The 21,738-nt window shown below is 29.5% G+C and overlaps 2 protein-coding genes and 2 long non-coding RNA genes across 6 annotated transcripts; 2 read left to right on the top strand and 2 right to left on the bottom strand.

Annotated features, from left to right (window-relative positions):
- Nucleotides 1-1,530: 1,530 nt before the first annotated feature.
- On the top strand, nucleotides 1,531-3,311 carry LOC128290170 (uncharacterized). Its single transcript, XR_008279812.1, has 2 exons — nucleotides 1,531-1,807; nucleotides 3,022-3,311. It is a non-coding gene; the product is annotated as an uncharacterized LOC128290170 (long non-coding RNA).
- A 2,206-nt stretch (nucleotides 3,312-5,517) lies between these two features.
- On the top strand, nucleotides 5,518-6,855 carry LOC108476228 (uncharacterized). 2 transcript variants are annotated; one of them, XR_008279809.1, is made up of 3 exons: nucleotides 5,518-5,788; nucleotides 5,880-5,983; nucleotides 6,526-6,855. It is a non-coding gene; the product is annotated as an uncharacterized LOC108476228 (long non-coding RNA). The 2 variants fall into 2 exon arrangements; XR_001870089.2 differs by having other exon boundaries at nucleotides 6,510-6,855.
- LOC108476227 (phosphatidylinositol 4-phosphate 5-kinase 8-like) lies at nucleotides 6,763-11,303 on the bottom strand. 2 transcript variants are annotated; one of them, XM_017778369.2, is made up of 10 exons: nucleotides 10,814-11,303; nucleotides 10,398-10,533; nucleotides 9,246-10,322; nucleotides 8,943-9,110; nucleotides 8,681-8,846; nucleotides 8,473-8,583; nucleotides 8,216-8,403; nucleotides 7,911-8,062; nucleotides 7,583-7,739; nucleotides 6,763-7,274 (listed from the first exon to the last, which is right to left on the bottom strand). In XM_017778369.2, the coding sequence occupies exons 2-10, from the start codon at nucleotides 10,490-10,492 to the stop codon at nucleotides 6,992-6,994; spliced, it is 2,397 nt and encodes a 798-aa protein (XP_017633858.1). In that variant the 5' UTR covers nucleotides 10,493-10,533; nucleotides 10,814-11,303; the 3' UTR covers nucleotides 6,763-6,991. The 2 variants fall into 2 exon arrangements, with proteins under 2 accessions (XP_017633858.1, XP_052881297.1); XM_053025337.1 differs by having other exon boundaries at nucleotides 6,824-7,274; nucleotides 7,911-7,984.
- Nucleotides 11,304-17,889: 6,586 nt separating this feature from the next.
- On the bottom strand, nucleotides 17,890-18,583 carry LOC108475677 (organ-specific protein P4-like). Its single transcript, XM_017777661.2, has 2 exons — nucleotides 18,444-18,583; nucleotides 17,890-18,360 (listed from the first exon to the last, which is right to left on the bottom strand). The coding sequence occupies exons 1-2, from the start codon at nucleotides 18,486-18,488 to the stop codon at nucleotides 18,073-18,075; spliced, it is 333 nt and encodes a 110-aa protein (XP_017633150.1). The 5' UTR covers nucleotides 18,489-18,583; the 3' UTR covers nucleotides 17,890-18,072.
- Nucleotides 18,584-21,738: the final 3,155 nt, after the last annotated feature.

Here is a 21,738-nt window from a genome sequence, read left to right as displayed (position 1 = left end):
CTTTCAAAATAAATAAAAAAAAATTCAAAATTAATATTTGATCTTTCGAATTGAAACACAAACCATGCTTTATCCCTAAAAGGGTTATAGATAGTTAGAGCTAGAATGTGATAATGCGCTTCTAGTAGAGTTTCTGTTGGCGGGTGGTGCTGCCAATAACAGTAGTATGGTTGAGTTACGATTAATCGACAGTTTGTTCAAACGAGATTGTTGATCAAACGGTCAAGTACGTGAATAATGTCCCTTGAATTTGATGTTGTTTGAGGATCCCCCGACTTCAGAACAAGAGGTTTTGTTGTCTGATCTTGATATCTTTACACAAGTTTGATTGGTTTTTTATGTACTCGCTCAATGTTGTCTTTTTTCCACCAAAAAAAAAAAAGATTTCTATTTGGTCCTTTCAGAAATATGAAATTATAAGTTAATACAGGAAAAAGACCTCACAAAAAATTTATATTTCAATTTTGGTTCTCTAAAAAAATTTCTAGCTCAATCCTTGAAAGTAAGTATTGTGTAATGACCTAACCCATAAAAAATTGTTCATATTTTACCAACAAATATAGGATGTAACAGTAAAATGCATTACACTTTTACGAAAAAAACTCAAATTCAAACTTTAATGACAACGTTATTAAAAATAACAATAATAAATCTGAAAAAATAATAAAAAAAGTTGAAAATGATAAATACAAAATAATTTAAAATAAATTTAAAGATTGATTTAAGGGGCAAACTAATCATGTGATATAGTTCTACATTGGAAAGTGGAATGCAAAGTTTTAAGAATCTCAATGCTCCAAACATAAAATAAAGATTTGAATATTAAATAATTTATACACTAATTTTTGTTTGTTTCTTTTCGTAACATCAAGAATTCAAAGATCCTAAATGACTAAATGTTTAGGGTTTTTTTACTGCTCCATCTTCTCACTGACCTAACACCCCCACCTACACATTCTTATTAAATCCTTTTATTATTTACTAGATATCCATATCTGCAATATTTTTAACCATGCTTAGACCTGTTTAAAAGTCAAGTTGGATAAAAATTTTCATTTCAGAGCAACTTGAATTTAATTTAAATAATAAAATATATATTTTATATTAAAATTTAGTTATAAAATGTATAAAATAGCAACTAAAAAATTATAATTTTTAATATTTTATTAATTTTAAATAATAAAATGGTTTTTGGACGGTTCAAAAACCGCTTAAAATATAAATTTTGTATATATATGAGTTTGTATTTGATGTATTAATAGTATTATAAGTTTATATATCATTAGTGAATCTTATTAAAAGATCATTCGTTTTATAACTTAAAATATTATAGTTTTTAAAACATTAATATTAATATTTCAATTAAAACTTTGTTATACTAACAAACGGGTCTAAAATTTTGATAAGATTTAACTTGAATTTCACCCAACCCGATAGAATCATAATCCTTGTAATTATTAAAATTTATAACATGTAACAGCTTACAACCCTTTAAGAAGAGCGTGTAGATACGCGCTATACGATAAGTGTGAGAGAGATGTGACCAACGGACATGTTCTTAACCTCATTTCTCTCTATAAATCCAAGTATGCTAGGGTTTTTTTTCTTTCAAGGAGAGAAACAAAACATGTTCTTTGTGTTTTTTTCTTTAATCTCTTTTGCCTCATTTTTTTTTTTCTCAGAAATAATCCCTGAGCTTGTTTATCGTTAAAGCAAGCAAGTTGATGGAAATGGGTTGTCTTTGAGAGGAATGTTGGCTGGCTCGATGCGACAGCTTTGAGATTGTAAAGTGTGATCAAAGTAAAAGGTATCATCGGACCAGGCTTCATTCCCCTCAAACATTTTCATTTTTAAGGCAAAGTCGAAGAAAAAGATTATGTAAAAGGAGAAACGGTTGATGGGAATGTTGTTTGGCTCGAGGTCATATAGGTTGATCTTTTATATATAATTTCCATGAAATTTTCTTGGATTTATTTAAATTTTCCGGGAAAGTTTCTGGATATGTGTATATATATAGCCCTATATGATCTCGGACCAGGCTTCATTCCCGTCAGCCAAACACTTCCTCCGACCAGTCATGAGTTGTCGTTGTTTAGTTTCAGGCAATGGCTTGTTGGGTTAAAAAATGGGAGTAGTTTTTAAGCTTTTTTTTTTTTTTTTGGTGTGTGTCTGTGTGCATTGAATCATTTTGACACACTTGTCAAAGATGCTAACAAACACAAAGATAAAAAAAAAAAGAAAAAAGAAAAAAAGAAGAGATGCCATTGACTTAGTTTTTAATTTTGACGCCTTTTTTTGTGTTGACCATGTCTGTTCTTTCCATGTTTGATGACAAATTGTTCCTACACATAAATGAAAAATCTATGGTCTTTACTAATTAATTAATGACAATCTCTTTTCAATAATGTATAGTAATTAATTAATAATAAATTTTTTCCTTTTTTTTTAACAATTTATTATAAGCTTTTGTAGCCTTTTTCTTAACCATTAAATTGAAGAATATTGTATTTTAGTGTATTCAAACCCATGTCTTTTTGTATCGGCAACAATGCTCGTACTAATCGAGTTAAGATTCAATTGACATAAATTCTCTTTTCTAAGTAGACTACTATTTTTCTTATATCTAAGCTATGCTTCCAAATTCATACTATTCCTTTTGAATATTTAGGATTTAAACTCGAGTTTTCTTTAATGTAGTTAATTATTACATCTAAAATTTTATTTTATTTTTTATTGTGAAGGATAAAATAGTAATTTTATTTTTAGTAGCCTACAAGGAGATAAGAAAATTTGAACATCATCTACCCATATTGCCTTTAGCACAGATGAATGAAGTAAACCCTCACATACATGTATGTATGTATGTATGAGAAAAAAAAGTAGGTTTGCCATTTTATGCACGAATGTTCAGTGAGCATATCTATTGTTTTGCTGTATATACATACATAGGTACGTACATACGTACATACATACATATATACATATGTGTCTTTAATTTGTTTTTCGCTTCTTTTGGTCAAGGTTGGATATGGTGAAATTGCATAGAAGTCTCGAAGATGAGGGCCTTGATTCCCATGTGAAGTGAAATGTATATCATATATTGGGTCTTGGTTTTATATGCATCATTCATTTTCTTTTTTTGTCTTTTAAGAATGTAACTTCCGGCCGGTGCCCAGTATGATCAACTGAGCAGGGAAAAAAAAGTAACTGATGTATTAATTCCTCTGTATGTATGTATGTATCTACGTACGTACGTATGTTGCATTACCTTGATTATATGCTAGTGATTTCATACTTGATTTTACTTAAAACTTCTTGCAATATATGAAAAAGATGCAAATTTAGAAATTATATTAAATTAAATTTACATTTAAGTAACATTTATTTAAATTGATTCTTAAATGTACCAAATAAAACCACACATTTATTAGTACTTAAATGTCCATTCCTCGTCACTTTTAGACTCGTCTTTTTTAATAACAAAAGCATCAAGATATAAAACTTTCACAAAACAAAATGCGTTTCATTTTTTTTCCACTAAAATTAATAATTTGTGCCATTCAACGTAATCTTTAGGTTAATTATCATATAAAACACAACCAAGTTTTAATATTAGTTTGACGGGAAAAAATTAAACTTTATCAGAAATTGCGAAAGCACAACCAATGATTAATTTCTACTAATAAACAAAAATTGACAATTATGAAAAATATAATAACACAATATTTCTTCAAACAATACAAAATCAACCATAATACCATAAACGAAAATTAAACGAAACATGATTTTAACGCAAAATTTTTTTTTAAGTAAAGGGTAAAAATCACGAGATTTGACTAAAATTAACAATTTGCTTACCCCCACTTTTCATTAAAAGATAAAAGGTAAAATGAGTATTTTTTTCCATATAGTGTACCCCCAGCTCAATGAGTTGATATTTTGAATTATTTGAGATTTACTTATCATATTTTTAAAATATGTTCGAGGTTAATGGCTGTTTCTCCTAATAATATCGTCTTTAAAATTTGAAGTAATTATCATATTTATTTAAAAAAATATAATTTTATATTTTCATATTATATAAGTGGTGTTTAAAAATTTCACAAGTAAAATTAAATAGGCCGCATATGAGTTTTTTTGTTATTTAAATAAAGCATATAGTAGTATTTAAATTTTAATTATTAAATTAAAATTTTATTAACAATATAATTTACATTTTAATTTTATTTCAAATTTCAATTAGTTAATTAGTGACACTAAATTTAACTAAAAGTTTTATAATAATATCATAGGTGAAGGGTGTGGCAATGGTATAAGGGTAGAGATGGGTCTTAGATGGGCCTTCCTTGTCTTAGTTGAATGGAATAATATTAGTTTTAGTCCCTTTCAATTATCAAGTATTCAATTTAAAATTTTATTTTGATACCAATACCATATAGATAAGATTTAAAAAATTGCAATATTTTCAAAATTCATAATTGAAGCACAATATTATTTATTATCGCAAGTAAACTACAACAGCTTAGTTTTATTTAATGAAATAATCATAAATATAACCTTGTGTGTTGACTTGATAATTAGGGTATTTATTGTCTCAGGTGTGATTTGGGTTTGAGTCGCGTTATTGTTAGGACTTTGCCCTCCTATAATGATTGATCACCAAAAGAAAAGTATAAAATAGAAATATAAAATTTTTCATGAAATTTTATTAAATTATATCTATATATATAGCACTATTAAAGTTTAAATACTCAAATATTCAAATTAAAATAAACTAACTTGAATTCTAACGTAAAAATTCTACTCGTTTCTTTTATTTACAATTTCTAATCAAATAATTTTACCATATTTCAACCTTAATTTTCACAAATTCTCTCTCCTTAACACCTCAACACTTAAATATCCCAATCTCATGAAAATGTCTCCAAATATCAATTAAAAAATATATTTAGGTCCCTCTTCCATAAAATGAAAATTTTACACTTTAATCCTTGTACTTTTCTAATTTATTCAATTTTATCCCTATCTTAATTTTTTAAAAATTAACAGTTCAGTAATTTAAATGAAAACTTTCGAATAGTTTAATGACCATTTTGTAACTTCTTGAAATTAAATGACCAAAATGTAAACTTACTAATAATTTAATGACTTGAGTGTAAGTTACCCTATTTGTTGTTGTTGTATTCATAATCCTGGATCCACCAAAACTTAATCTGGCAACAGCATTTCTCTTTTCTTGAAAATCAAAACTTCACAGAGTATATTTTTGGAAATTAGGATTCTCTTTGATTGACTTTAACTTTTTCAATGTCTGGTTTTAAGCAGAACTCACCCCTATTTGTCCCTTAATGCTATTTTCACAGGTCACTGCCCAATCGTGTATGTATATCTTGCAGGGAACCCCTCAATGATTTTAGGAACCTTTCTTTCCTAGTCAATAGCCATAATGTGCCGATCGCAGTTCACATTCATTATTAGACACTAAAAAGAACACTCTAGGCTAAGGTAAAACAATCTCTTTGTGTTATACTATACAGCCTTCACACTACACACCAACCCGTATGAAAATAAATGTCTGCTTTTCTTCTTTTTTTTTTTTCGTATTTTTGGTATGTGACCCACTTTGCTGTCATCGATTAATATATTTCTACTTCTAAGAGTATCCAGTTCCGAGCACACTATTAGTTTACATGGATTTTGTTTTGTCAAGGTCTTCTTAAAACTGCTGCGGTTGATTCAAATAGATATGGCTGATGTTGATAGAGGAGAATCACCTTCTAGGCTGGAGGTTTGTGTTTTTTATTTTCTTCATTGGTAGTATCAATGGAGTTTAGGGTTCTTTCTTCTACAATTTAATGCTTGTATTATTGAATTATCAGGTTAAGTTTAGTGCGGCGGTAGCTTGTTGGATTCTTGGATTTGGTTCTCTCATCTTTGGAATAGCATGCTGACAAGGGGAGATTATTACTATCATCTATTCCCTGTAAGTAACTTCTTTTCCCTCAGAAAACACTATAACAACAATTACGTTTTTTAGTGACGATATATTCTGACAATAAGGAGTTTCGTCACAAATAGTAGATTACTTGTGACGGATTTTATTGCAACACTAATGCAGCAAGTAAGATCATTTATTTAGTGACGTCGTTATAATGATTGCTGCAAATACAATTTCCGATAAGTGATCTATTCTTACTTTCTGTTTTATGCTCTAGAAATACAAGATCAGTTAGTCCGAATAAAATATATATGTAACTTTTCAGCTGATGATGTGATACAATCTTAAAATGTAAGATTTACTGTTCAGATCATTAGTTTTCGATTCGATCAGTGTGACTGTCGGACCAATAATAATTAAACGATTAATTAAAAATTCATAAAAATGTAAAATATTTTAAAAAATAAAATTAGTTCAACCTGTTTAACTGTTGATATCTTAATAAAGTGTGACAATTAAGCGAGTTTTTGAGCAGATTACTTTGAAAACCATTATGCTATTGATGGTATAGGTTAATCAAATCTTAGGGAAAGGGTCCTTTTTTATAAGCGAAGATGTAAGTTGGAATCATGTACGTGAAGGTAGCAAAACTTTGAACAACATACGGATGCTCAGCTGGGATGACGGTCTATCAGCACCGAGGAGTGAGCTTGACACTTGAGCTCTTGCCAACCAGCCTGTTTGCTTTAAAAAAGATTAGCTTGCCATGCAAGCAAAGAAACAAACAACCATTTTTGTATTTTAGACTTTTCTTGCTGCAAAAGTTTTAGAATTTCAAGATGTAATTCTCAGTTATTGGAAACAAAATGCATACAGAACCAAAGCTTGATTAATTCTCAGCTATTAGACATTCTCAATATCACTTGCAAACAATACAATAGGTACAGATAGTTATTGGCTTATCGATTTTGTCAAAGTAACAGAAGAATTTTGTCAACGTGAGCCAAAATATAGAAGCAATGGTAGAAACAGATAGATATATCTGTTTTTTTTTCATGGTTGTTCCGGGAAAACTTTTTGCTTTAAGAAATTGATGAAACGTTGAGCATAAAGCTCGGGTTCAACAACAGATATTGACAAGGGATCAAATTTCACCGATTTGCATGCATGCTCGGCCTTTTTCTTTGCATTGTATTCCTGTAAAATGTCAATAATTCCCATATAGATAACCACATCATAAACCTCGAAAAGTTCGACTTCAGCTGAATCTGCTTCATCCCGGGAAAGCTTTTGGTTAGCTTGTGCGGGCATGTTCACTCCTAGTTGTACCTGTAACCTGAATAAAAAAGGGATCACCAACTGAATAAAACAAGTCCAACAACAGCTTCTATCCGAACCATACAATCAGGCGATACACCTTTCTTTGTGTTGAAGGTTCATTTCTTTTGTAGCCCTTACTATTTGTTATGTTAGTGACTGATGTAGCTCGGTCCAAGGAACATGCAAGCTTATAAGAATACTAGGGTATGCTAGATAATCAGTAATGCCGAAAATAATCAACAAGTATTAAGGCCAAATACTCTTTGTATAAGGTTCGAAACAAAATTTCAGTCGTGTAAAAAGAATGAGAACAAAAGCAACTACCTTCCAGTACCGGGAACCAAAACATCGACTTCCTTGTCACCTAGAGAGAAAGCTCTTAAGGGTCTTCCTCTAATATGAGGACCGGGATCAGTGCTAACGGAGCTCGGTTCATGGGCCACAAGCAACAAGCCTTTTGAGGGGAATAACACTTCTCCATCTGTAGTCGGACCCGGTATAAACAGAACATGAGTCGAATCAGTTCATCACATAAACTAAGCACGAGATAATAAACTATTCCGTTCCCACCCTATTCCACTTCATCACATAAACTAAGCGCGTAAGAGCAGATTATTAACATAAAATGGTCAAATCAGATAGCGATATCTACCTTGACCCGCCGGTGAACTCTCGATATTAGGCATCATGGGAGGTTCTAGCAGGCCATTTAGTTGCTCAGGAGCTCTAAAATGTAGCCCCAATAGAAGGCTATAATCAATTATATGTTGAGATTTCAAGAAATTGCAGTCTAGAGCAATTTGGCTACAATACGAAGAAAAAAACACTGCTTGTTAGAAGTCAAGTAGACATGGAGTCATAGTCATGACAAAACATAACAGGGTTTCAGTTTATCAGTTATGAGAAAATTTGTAGTACCAATGCACATGTCACGGAGGATGAAACAGAGGAACTTACTGAAAAAAGAATTTCTGCAATGATTTGTCCATTTGAAACTCATACGACAGATCAAGATCCTTCAATGTAGTATTTTCGTGAATTTTATCTTTATCAGTACATCTTCCGTGAGTTGATCCCTTTAGATCATAACGACGATGAATTCGCAGTTCTGTGCAAAACATATTCCCCATAACCACAAACCGCACCTAGTAGCAGAAAATCGACCATAAGCTCGGTGCAACATACATAAACAAAGCCATACGGATAACACACACCTTTCTTTTGTCATGTACAGTTATCTGGTGGAGCCCGAAAAACTTTGTTATGAGAGTATTTTCATGTTCTTTCACGTGATTATAATATTTAGGCAACATCTTCAGTAAAACCTACACAGAAGAAAATTTACTTGTGTAACATAGAGGAACATGAACAAACAAAAATAAGTAACATGTTATATGCATGAAAATCAATATAGGTTCGAACCTTGAGCTCTGATTTTTTCAATGTTTTGATCACAAATCTATCATCATGAGATAGATAGAAGATACTTCCACTTTTTCCTGGAGAAGAAATCTCTGTGAGACCATCATCACCACAAATGGACATCATGTACTCAGCTGCATCTAGCTTGAACATCTCCCTCAAGTTCCTTAACATAGTACAAAAAACGAAGCAAAAAGTATAAGATTGTTACTCCATCATTATTGCAGATCATTAAAGCAACATGTCCATAGGATTTTAATACCTGAAAACCATAGGACAATAATCTTTCCAGTAAAAATCAACAGATTTGTGTGGAGGCGTAAACTGTGAACCCCTTCTAGGGAAAAACATAGTAATTCTGGCTCGATGGCCAAAATCAGCAGTTCGAACCTCACGCTTAGGGACCGGTGTTATCTTGCCAACAGTATACCTGTGAACTTCAATCAATCATGTTATAACATGTAATAAATCCAAAGATAATATACATACATGCACACACACACACACGTAAAAATATAGTTGAGTTGTTAAAGAAAAGGAAGGAAATCCAATCTTGATTAATTACCTTATACCAAGTTGCAAATTAAGCATCAAATGATAGCTGTTTTTGCCTTTGAAAATGCCAAAACATGAACTCTTTTTGGTTTCTTTGGCGTGATGTTTAGTTTTCTTTTCGGCCTTCTTTGGTAATTCAGTGTAACCTCGGACTCTCTCTTTGATCATAACTCCTTGCATGTATTCCCTCTCGTAAACTACTGCAGTATTTTCTTGCACCTCACTTTGACCGCCATCGGAATCAAAGGAGAATGTGCCTGAGGAATAATGGTGCCTGGATTCTCTAGTGGAATCAGAATGTCTAGAACTCTCAGCACTCTTATGCGATATTCGACCTGAACTTCTTAGAACTCCACTCACTGAGATCTTCTCGGAAACACTACGCCTAACACTTCGTTTCTTGACTGTGCTTCCCTCCAAATTTAATGATGAGCATTGAGACAACACACTTTTAGGACCATTATCATATCCCAGAGAGATACAAAAGTTCTTTAGAGAAGGGCGTTTACTACCAGCAGGATAGAAAACTCCTTTACCATCCTTAAGCCCCCTGGTCCATGTTCCAAAATAGTATCCCCCATCGGCATATTGATAAATTCCCGACCCATGTCTCAAACCATTTAACCAACAACCATTGTACTTATCACCATTTACCCATTCCATAACACCTCTACCATGCATTTTCCCGCGTTTCCAATTCCCGGTATATTTGTTTCCATTGTTCCAAAAGTATCTACCATTACCTTCATGCTCACCTTCCTTCCATTCCCCTTCATAAACATCTGAATTAGCATACTTCTTTTTTCCAAATCCATGCTGTATATTCATCCTCCATTGTCCTTCGTACACGGATCCATCAGGTGATGTAAGCGTGCCAAAACCATGAAGGTAACCCCCCGAGATATCACCGTTGTATCTTTCTCCCGATGGCCAAAGTAACAATCCTTTACCTATCATTTTCCCTGCTTCCCAATCACCCTCATAAACCATTCCGTTTGACCACGTATACTTCCCCTTGCCATGGGGAAGAGCTGCCTTAAAATCACCAACATATAAATCTCCATTCGAGAAGACCTTCTTATTAGGCCTACAAGAAGAAAAAATTAAGTAACCACACATGATCTAATACATGTCAAGGAACCTGAAGAGAATGTAATAATACCTTTCAACATTCTCCACACCGATACACGATACAGGACCGAGCGGGTCGGCATTGATTTCAGAATCCTCATCAATGAGATTCATCAAGCAAGTCATTCAATCACTTAAATAAGAAATTCTCTAAGCAACTTTTGAATCTGAAATGCAATTCATTTACCCCCGTTAAAGTTGAAACATTAACAACAACAATAATTGACATGCAAAGCGATAAATTTCCCTTTTGCAGCTTTTATCAAACATCTTCCGTGCTTTTATGTTCTGATTCTCTATACTAAGATAACAACAGCTAAGAAACATAACCAAACTGATCATCAAAATCCTAAAATTTATGCAGAAACAGATAAAAATAAACCCCAAAACAGTAAAGATTCACACTTAAATTTTAAGCTAAGAAAAAAAAACGAAGAGTACACTCACAGATAAATAAGCTTAGATCCCTTCTTCTAAACTTGAACAATCAGAACAAAACAACAAAATTTATATGAAAATAAGAATAAGAATAAACCCAGAATTTAGACACCGTAAAAAGATTAAAGGGCAAAAAGGAAAAAGGAAAAAGAAACTAAATGAACATATGATTATTGTCAAAATTTTCCATCAACCGACTATGCCCTTAAGAATCATATATATTCAAGAAGAATGTATTCTTCTCCAAAATTGACACTTCACCTCTCTATAACTCTATCTCTATCTCTATTTCTAATATTTTCTATTTGTTTTTTTACTATATTTTTGGATTATGCGAATCCCTTTTTCATTACCAAATCCTCTTAAATTTTCAGTATGGGAATCAAAGTTCTTTTCCCAACACTTTTTTTTCAGAAAAAGGTTTTGGTTCTACTACAAAATTGTTTGTTTTTGTGCTGCTGTGTTTTTCTGTAGGAGACTGATCAGCAAAAGCAAATAGGTCAATTTCTGTTTTTAGTCCTTGTACTATACTTAAGTTTCAGATTTAAAATTTCAGTCTTGAACCAAACTGTAGCAATTAATTCTGTTTAAATTAAATTCTGTTATTGGTATCGTAACTTGCGGATTCAATCCTTATTTCTTATTTTGGTCAGTTTTAGCCTCTATATTTTTTTAATTTTGAAATTTCAAACCTGACGGAAACTATAGTCATTAATAACAATATGTAAAAATAACAAGTTGATATAGCATTTCACGTATGATTAGTACTAAAGTTTTCAAAATTTGAAAACCACGAAAACCAAAAGTGACCGATTAAAATATAAGGACTAAATTAGCAACTTACTCATAATATAAGGATTAATAAAAGATTTGACCAAACAACTAAGAAGACAGAGAGGAACAACTCATTTGCCACATGTCCCATTATCTATCATTATTTTCTAAAAAAAGTAACACACTAATTTGTCTTGTAATTTGGTCCCATATAATATCTTTCATGTATATTACTTAAAATATTTACGTAATGGAAAACAATTTGTGGAAGAGTTTCTTTTTTTATTACCACATTTCCAAAATAGTTTAATATTTTTTTTAAAAAAAGTGAGAAACTTACTTTATTCTTCAGAATTTTTTAATTTACGTGATTTTATGAATATATTCTTTAGATCATGTGTTTTGACATTAATGAGTCAACAAAATCCAACTTTGGGCTAATTTAATTTAAGGGTATAATTAACTTTTTTTTCCTTCACAAAGGTACATATTAATTTATAGCAATATTCTACCTAATGCTTTCGACTCTTTCTTTTGATGCATGTGATTCGTTTTCTTTATATATTATACTATATTATTATTTTTCTTGTTATTTAGTCCCTGAACTTGATAATTCTTTTAATTGGTCCCTGAATTTATTTTTGTTCATCTTAGTTCCTAAACTTATCACACTTTTGTGGGATTCAAGTTTAGGGATCAAATTAAAAAACTACCAAGTTTAGAGACTAATGTGGATAAAAAAAGCTCAGGGATCAAGGTGAGAAATGTTGTCAAGTTCAGTGACTCAATATTGCTTTTATCCCATATATAATATATATAAACACACTATTAGTCTCTATACTACGTGTAAGTTATGAATTTCGTCTTTGTACTTTTCAAAATTTGAATATTCGGTTTTGATCTAACAATAATTTTTAACTTCAACAAGTTATGTTATTTCCAAAATCTTATATGGCAAACATATTATCACTTGTATAATTCCATGTCAATTTGTTATTTTCACGTATTACTAAAAAAAAAAAGACAGTTAATAGATTAAGTGATTGTCGTTTGCATCAAAACTAATTTTAAATTTCGAAAAAGTATAAAGACTAAGAATGATGAAATTGGAAAACAAGGACTAAATCTAAAATTTTACACATAGTATAGACCTAATGGCATAATTAAACCAAACAACTTTAACTGCTACGGTTTGGGTTCTGATTGAAAATTTAAAATAAGAAAAGTATATATAGAGAATAAAATTGACCATTTTAAATAATACAAAGATTAAAATCAACCCAATTGAAGTATAAGAATTAAATCCACAACTAAGTATATTACAAGGACTAATAGCACAATTTGACCTATAATATATATCCCAACAATTGAGGATTATTTGAAAACTTAGATGTCTGTACAAGAGAAAAGATTGTATAAAATAGTGATGCCACGTCATTTGTATTCTTTTCCAATAGTTTTATGCCACATCAGTATTCTTATCCTGAATTTCAGGATTTTATCCTCAATTTCAGTATTTTAATTTGGATTTGATTTTTTTCAGGATAAGATCCTGAAATTCAGGATAAGAGTAATGATGTGACATAAAACTATTAGAAAGGGATACAGATGAAATGACGTCACTGTTTATAATTCTTTCCCATCTGTATAATTGATATATCCTGCATAGACATCATCAAAAATGAAATAATTGAATATCTCAATATCCATGATTAAGATGTCTTTTTGAAATCAATTATTTATTACCTTATTACGTGGATCAGCTTGAAGCATGGGACACAATAATTAGATATGTTTGGTGGCGGAGTTAGAAAAATTTTATTGGGAGGGTCGAAATTAAATTAGTAAAAATATAATTTTATTATTTTAATGTCTATATTTTTATAAATTTTAAAAAATTAAATTAAATTTTTATCATTTTTAGAGAAACCATATTATAATTTTACTAATACTAATTTAAAATTTTATAAATTATAAAAAATCTAAATAAATATTTTCTATTTTAAAAAATCCAAATCCTTACCAACCCTCCTGACTTCGCCACTGGTTATGTCTGCTCCAGTATTACCATTTACAATGGAAATTTTCATATGAATTTGTGTATACAATGTCGACTAGCGACTAACTGCTTTACCTCTAATGATGGCTGGTGGGTGATGGGTGGAGTAGGATTTAATTATAATATTTACCTATTTTATGTTTATTTAAATTTAGCTCAGTGAATTATGAGTTTAATATTGGTATAATATTATATTTAGTTTTAATATTTATATTTTATCAATTTAATTCTTATTTTCTTTTTAAGTTAAATTTAATCTTTAATATTTTAAAAATATGTTAAATTTTACTATCAACTTTTGAAAAAATCAAAATAGTTTTTCTAACAAAATACTAATTAAAATTTTAAAATTTTAAATACAACAACTTACATGATAGTCGACGTGTACCCCATGCTTTTTTAATTATGTTTTACATACTTTTTATATATTTTATTTTTAATTGTGATTTATTTGATTTATTTTATAATTTTTAAATTATTTGTTGACGTGAAATATAAGACAAATGATATTACGTTAGCATGATATGCACATGGGCTGCCATGCAAGTTATCAAGTCAACAACGTTAAAAGTTAATGTTTTAGTCATTATTTCCGTTGCTAAAAAGCAAGTTAACTCTTTTTAAAAGGTTATGGGTAAAATTAATAGAAAATGTAGCGTTAATGACTAAATTTATCATTAAGTCTTTAAAATATTAGTTTTAATTTTTTTAAATATTTATCCTATTTATAATTTTATATATAAGCAACTTGTTTTTTTAAATGTTTATGTTATAATATAATATATTACTATAAATTTAATTTTTATGTGTTATAAATTACACAATATCTACAAACTTTAAAAAAATGGGTTAAGTTGCCTAATTTTTTAATGGAAATGCTAACTAAAACACTAATTTTTAATGTGGTTTGCGTAGTAACTCGCTTGACAATTCATGTGCACATTATGTTAACATAACACTATCTGTTTTATACGTCACGTCAACAAGTAATTAAAAATTATAAAAAATACATCAAAATTAAAATTTTAAAAAATATAAAAAAGGTTCATAAAAATTCAAAAAAAATTAGCATGCAATACACATGGAATGTCATACAAGATGTCTTGTTTAAAAATTTAACATTTTAGTTAGTATTCTTGATTAAAAAAAAACATCATTTTAACTCTTTTCAAAAAGTTAACGTTCAAATTTGACTCTTTTTAAAATGTTGAGTGCCAATTTTAGCTAAAAAGGAATAAGGGCCAAATTGTCAAAGAATGTAAATATTAAGGCTATATTTGATATTATGCCAAAAATTAAAGTCTAATTGTTAACACTGTTTAATTTTTTGTTAAATCTGAATTTGTGTAATTTACTTGTAATATATGAGTAATGAAAAATTTTACCAAACAAATTTAACTATTATTGTTTGGATCATAATTGAAATTTTGAAATTCAAAAATACAAATACTAAAATTAATCAATTTAAAAATTATAAGATTAAAATTTATCAAATTAAAGTATTAAAACTATATCCACAACTTCTATAAAATATAGCGGCTAATATCTGAATTTGACTTTCTAATTTGAATACCTTATTATAAGGCTTAATAGTCTTCATACATCAATATCGGGTTAATGTAATTTTAAGTCATTGAATTTAACAATTAAGTTTACTTTAGTATTTGTATATTCTTTTTCTCTATTTTAATATATGAATTTGACAACTAAATCTATTTGAGTTTTTGAAATGTAAATGTTTCGTAATGTGACACTTTGATATTATACCATATCGTCACTTAATTTTTTTAAATTTTAAATAATATTGTGAGCTCGTGGTACAATCTCATAGTGTCATGTCATCAAATTTTGACAAAATTCAAGATCAAGGACCAAAAATAGATTTATTTTGCCTTTTTTACTCAAAAAACAGACAATTTAGGCTCTGTATATTAGATTAAAGAGCAAACTGATCTTTTTTGTTAAAACTATCATTCATTTTTATTATTGTTAAAAACTGACATGGATGATAGAATAACCCGATAATTACACGTGGTGTGCCATATGTACCTAATTTTGACATACAATGATAAGTTTTTAAAAATAGATAAAAATTTTAACAAAAAGACCAATTTATTTTTTAACCCAATATATATTGACTAATTTACTTATTTTTTAGTAGAAAAGACGAAATAAATCCGACTAGTAAAGTGAAATATAATTTCTCCCTAAGTTATCACCACAAATGAGTGATTTTTTTTTTTTCCTACAAGCTCATGTTTTTCACTTACTGCTGGCAACCACTATACAAAGACACCAATTATGTTGTCCCACAACTTGATCAAAATGGCCACCACTACTAAAGAATGTAAGAAAATTCCACAAAGACAATGACCTCATACAAAAAAACACCATAATATGAACTATAAAGGGCCTGTTTTGTTTTGTATCATCCCACCATGAATGATCAATATCTACCTTGTATAGTACGGATTGTGTTATAGGTTAGAAAATGATGTTTTATAATTGGTTAAATTTCATGATTAGTCCCTATACTATGTATGAATTGTACAATTTTTGATCTTTTTGCTTTTTAAATTTTAAAATTTCGGCAGCTTTTATTGTTATTTCTAATATCTTATGTGACAAATATATTATCTTGTGTAAATGTCATATTAGCTCAAGGGTGTTGTCACGAGGTTGGTTTGGGAGGGGGGGCTAGAAAATTTAACTTTTAGCCCTTCATAATTTATAAAATTTTAAGTTAATATAAGGTAAAAATACACTTTGACTCCCAAAATGATAAAATTTTGATTTAGTCCTTAAAAAAAATCATCAAGATATAGGCTATTAAAATAGTGAAATTGTATTTAAACTCATAAAAATATACAACTTAATTCTAACCCCTCAAAATGTTTTTTTGACTTTGCCCCATGCGAGCTTGTTATTTTTACATATTACTCACCAAAGAAGTCAGTTAATGGATTTAATGGGTGTTGTTTGCGTTACGAATAAAAATTCAAAATTCTATAAGGACTAAGAATGATCAATTTGGAGAAGATGGGACTAAATCTACAAGTTTTTGCATAGTACAAGACTAAGAACATAATTTAACTAGACAAATTTAACTGCTATTGTTTGAGTCAAAATTAAAATTTTAAAATTCAAAAATACAAAAATTAAAATTGATCAGATTAAATTATAAAGGCTAAACTTACAACTTATGCATAATATAAGGAGTAATAGCATATGTTGATCTTAGTTCAATAGCAATGTTGAGAGTCGAGAACTTTGAGGTCAAGGTTTGACCCTCTTAAAATTGAAACTTTTAGTTTTAAATCCCTTAAAATTTATAACTTAATACATGGTAGAATTATAATTTAGTTCTTCAAAAATAATAAAATTTTGATATAAGCCTAAAAGCTGTAAAAATATAAACTAATACAACAATAACATTATATTTTAACTCTTATGAAAATATATAACATAATTCCGATCATAAATAAAATTCCTAATTTACCCGTAAAAAAATTTCGAGTTTGAGTGACGCATTATATAAATGCGTAAATTCTCCATACTTATAATGATTTATTCGTAATTTAAAAGGAAAACAGGAGAAGGGGAATTTATACCTCGTATTGTTTTTGTCTGAAGAATGAAAAGCTGGGTGCTACTAGGAATCACAAATTTTAATCATCAACAAGGACAAAAGAGATTAAGGAACATGTCTTGTAATTCTCATTTTCTGCAAAAGAATTGACAGCCTAACAATGAACAATATCTATCAGTTCATGTGCGGTAGAGATTGAATTGCAGGTTACAGAAGATGCTTAATCATTCAATTCATAAGTGACCAAAGGAGCACGCTATCTGGTCTGCTTTTGAAACCCTTGTTGGTCCATTTTTATTTTATTCCATAATTTGATTTCATCAGGAATAAATTAATTTTAATCTATTTATACTATAAAATTAAAATGGACCCAAAACTCAAATTTTGGGTGACCCATATTGATTCAAAACAGTAGGTATTTATAGCCCAAAACTTGATAAGAATTAATGTGAATTTTCAAGTTTATGGCAGCGTTTTAGACTTTTATATTAAGAATTAGATTATATTTTATTTTTTATACTTAAAAAGATTAATGTACGTGGCACTGTGAAGTTATTTTGTTGGGTAGAAAATGGATAAATTTGCCTATTTATTAGTAAAAAAACAAAATATAATTTAAGCCTCATGAGTACTTTCACCGACTAAAGCCTCCATTTCTGCAAATTCTGTTTTAAGAATGAAACTAGCTCGATATTCATAATCCATGTTTAAATTTTAATCCCAATAGATATCAGCTAGTATTTCTGACTGTATATATATATAAACTCTAAAAATACTACTAGCTGCTTACATATCAGACAAAAGAAAAAACCTCCATTAATACAAGCTCTTGTTTTTTTCTTTTTTCTAGTTCTTTCTATCTGATTTATCTTGTTTCTGGTCCTTCGTGTGTTTAACATCCTTAGCATGTGTCGTGTCTTCTTGTTTAGATTCCGGACTGTTATGATAAATTATAAGACTATGCCGGCTGTCGAAATCTTTAACGAACTGCTTCATTTTCATCTCCGCACCCGAACCCGAACCTGTTTCATCTTCATGTAATAACCCTTTGATTGCTTCAGGCATACGTTGATCTTTCATCACACTTCTCCAGTATTCCCCTGGTTCTTTTCTTGCATGGTTGAGATTTGCAAACTGTCCAAAAAAACATGATTAATAAACCCAAAAAAAAAAGATTTTTATTGAATATTTTGATTGAAAAAAAATATAAACTATACCAGGAGAAGAAAGCAGAAAATAAGGATAGCAATGAAAGTCTTCATTATCTTTTTTGCTATTTTGTATTGTAAAGCTTTGCAATTCAGTAACCCATTTTATAGGGGTATTAGTTAAAGGGACAAGGAAGTGATTATTATAACCTTTTTTTTTGGTTCACTGTTTTATTCAACAATCAATTAAATAAAAAGTATTTTTTTTAATAAAATTATCTTTGCATGATAATTTATTGTGAATCTGTCGGTCAGGGACTATTTGATGTAAAGTTTAATATAATATAATATAGAGCCCCAAGTTTTTAGAGTCCAATGGCAACATTTTCAGGGGTTTCACCACCTCTCTCCTTGACATGACACAAGCAATGAGAGATTGAATCTGCTTTGACCTATGGGAAAAAAATTGGCACATCTAGTAGTTAAGGATTGGACTGTGTGAGATTACTTTTAAATCTTTTAAACTGAATTCATTCTTTTTTGAAGAAATTTTTAGAATATCATTTATTAAGCAGTCGATTAAACTCCCTAACAATAGTTAATATCATACTTTTCCATGATGGTAGAAAAATGTGTATGCTGCGTGTTCGATAGTAAAGGTGAAGTTAATAATTCTCCATTTTAAATGGGGTTAGGGCGTTTACTTTCGTCCCTACCTCTTAGGGTTTGAATTCCAAACACCATAGCATATAGATCATTATATAGAAATTCAGCCAACTGTCTAACGGACCATACTTTAAAAATTTATTCGAAAAGAGTTGGTGTCTCTCAACAATTGGATTTTAAAATGTTATTCTTTTTACCAATTTCTGTCACTTTCAGTGGTAGACAATGTTCAACACGTTTTAATGGGAAGCATAGTTGAAATTTGTATATATGGTGGGAGAGGAACTAATGAAACCTAAAAGCACTAACCTTTTTTAGAGGTCCAAAAACAAAGACAAAGCTGATAAGATATCCAAAGTTTCAAAATCTCTTCTTCTTCTTCTTTTTTCCCCTCAAATCCTATCAGATTTTTCTTGTTTTTAAAACTCTATATCTAGAACTGGAATCTCATTTGTCACCAGTTGTACTTGATTAAATTAAGTAATATCTGCAAATCTGTACAGAATATATGCTCCCAACAGCAAACAAGGTTGTAATAATACTCACTTTATGGCAAATGGATAGAGTTTAGAAATGGGGTCTGTAAGTGGAACATTATCACTATCATGCTATACAATTTAGAGGTAGTGATGATGTACCAAACACTAATTTAAGTAAGCAGCAAAAGTCCCTTTTTAGTGTTTGGTTGACTTAACCAAATGGGCATTTGTCTTAAAAGAAAAATAAATTAATTAATCATTCCAGCAACATCTAATGGCTGATGCCTCAGCAAACATGGTTGGGTTTTTTTTATTATCAACAGTTGATGTAAGGTCCTTTTCATGCACAGCCTTCAGTCATTTTCCTATCATTTAATCTTAAATGGTGAACAAATTCAGGACCATTGAGTTCTTAAGTTGACTCTCAAAACCAACATACTTAGCTGCAAAAACATGGAGATCAATTTTAACACACATATATATATTTATGGTAAAACTACAATAGAGGCCTTTGTATTAAGAGTTGGATTGCATTTTGTCCTCTCGACTAAAAAAATAGTCGAATTAGTCCCTATACATTAGATAAAGAATAAATTGGTCATTTAGTAAAAATTTTATCAATTTTTATTGTTAAAAACTGGTCAATATACGTCAGTATAAGGTATTGTTTTGTTATTTTATTAGCCAGGCCAGTTTTTAATAGAATTGACCCAATTTGTTCTTTGGTCTAATGTATAGAAGCTAATTTTCTCATTTTTTGAATAACGGAGGTAAAATGTAATTTGACACCTAATACAGGGGCCTTTATGAAAATTTTACCATAGATATAAAATTTTCCGGTCAGCAATGATGCAATGCAAAGTAATGCTCACCTACCATGAAAATACTTATAAGCTTTTAAAAATAAATTTCTGTTGAAAGTTGACCTCTCATTATAAGACAAATATTTGATTAGAAGGACTTAATTGAAAACATTACCTTTACTCATTTAATGCCCTATCAACATGTGAAACATAGCCTACCCTGTATTTATTAACAGTAGTTTGGTAAGATACAACATAAAAAAAAAAAAGTGTTTTAATTCAAAGATTTGTACAAAAAAAAGTGTTTTAATTCAAAGATTTGTACATCTTTATTAGTGATTTGTTCTTATTTTAATCATGCATATGTCTCTCTCTATATATAGATATATATATTCTCATATACTTTTGCATGATCCTATTGTTGATTATCAGCTGACCAAGGTAAAATGAAAAATTATAGTTTCATCCTTTAAAATTAATAAAATTTTAATTTAATTCTTGTAAAAATATCAAAATATATCATTATATATGATTAAATCTCGATCCCGAATTCTAGATAGAGTTTGAGACCCCGTGACAACTCTAAGTTGGCTCTAAAGTCAACTTCATGCACAATTGTCTATTTGGTGCTTATCAAAAGAGCTTGTCTGGTTGTATTTTTCTTGGTTCCCATTTGGTTCATGCACAGCATCTTTATTTTTATTTATTTTCATCATATGGTTTTGGTCTAATTTTCCTTTTTTTTTTTACATTTTTATTATGGCTCTTATGCTATGATTTGCTGGGCACATGATCACTGTCTTGGCCATATGTGCCAAAGTCAACTTTCATTTGCATATCAAACATGTAAGCTTTGGTTGCACTCTTTTGAAATTTCATTTTTTTTCTCCTTATTTTGCTTTATTGATAGAATTCTTTACGTGAGAAATTCTTTCTAATCCCTTTCAATTTCGATATTAAGTGAATTGGTAACTCTTCTCTATCAATTTCAAAATGAATAATTAAGATAATTAACCACATTGTTAATGTTATTTTTACTAATTGTGCATAATTTTAATTGGTATAATAATAAATTCAGCCCTCAAAATTTTATATATACATATATATGATTAGCAAAAATATTAATAATATTATGATTAATTGTCTTTATTAGTTACTCACTTTCGAATTTGACAACGATCAAATTTCTTCAATTCTTTTAAAGTGACCAATTTATTTCAATATCAAAATCAAGGACTGAAGAGGTGTTTTTACCAATTCTTTTAACTCTTAATCCCAACAGTGTAACAATAATTTTCTTCATTTGGTTTGCTTCACTAACAAGGAAAAAAAAAAGGCTAAGTAATTACAGCAAAAGGTTTTTTAAAAGCATTATGAGGACCTTTAATGAAGAAAATTAATAGTCCATGAATCATG

This window comes from Gossypium arboreum, chromosome 3 (assembly GCF_025698485.1).
Source record: "Gossypium arboreum isolate Shixiya-1 chromosome 3, ASM2569848v2, whole genome shotgun sequence".
Taxonomy (NCBI): Eukaryota; Viridiplantae; Streptophyta; class Magnoliopsida; order Malvales; family Malvaceae; genus Gossypium; species Gossypium arboreum.
This window is presented reverse-complemented; position numbering and strand designations above follow the sequence as displayed.

Coding starts and splice junctions, on each gene's coding strand:
- LOC108476227 (XM_017778369.2), bottom strand. CDS start 10,492: ATGACTTGCTTGATGAATCTCATTGATGAGGATTCTGAAATCAATGCC. Junction 10,323..10,397: donor GGTGTGGAGAATGTTGAAAG/GTATTATTACAT, acceptor TTCTTCTTGTAG/GCCTAATAAGAAGGTCTTCT. Junction 7,740..7,910: donor GAGTTCACCGGCGGGTCAAG/GTAGATATCGCT, acceptor GTCCGACTACAG/ATGGAGAAGTGTTATTCCCC.
- LOC108475677 (XM_017777661.2), bottom strand. CDS start 18,488: ATGAAGACTTTCATTGCTATCCTTATTTTCTGCTTTCTTCTCCTG. Junction 18,361..18,443: donor TTTTCTGCTTTCTTCTCCTG/GTATAGTTTATA, acceptor TTTTTTGGACAG/TTTGCAAATCTCAACCATGC.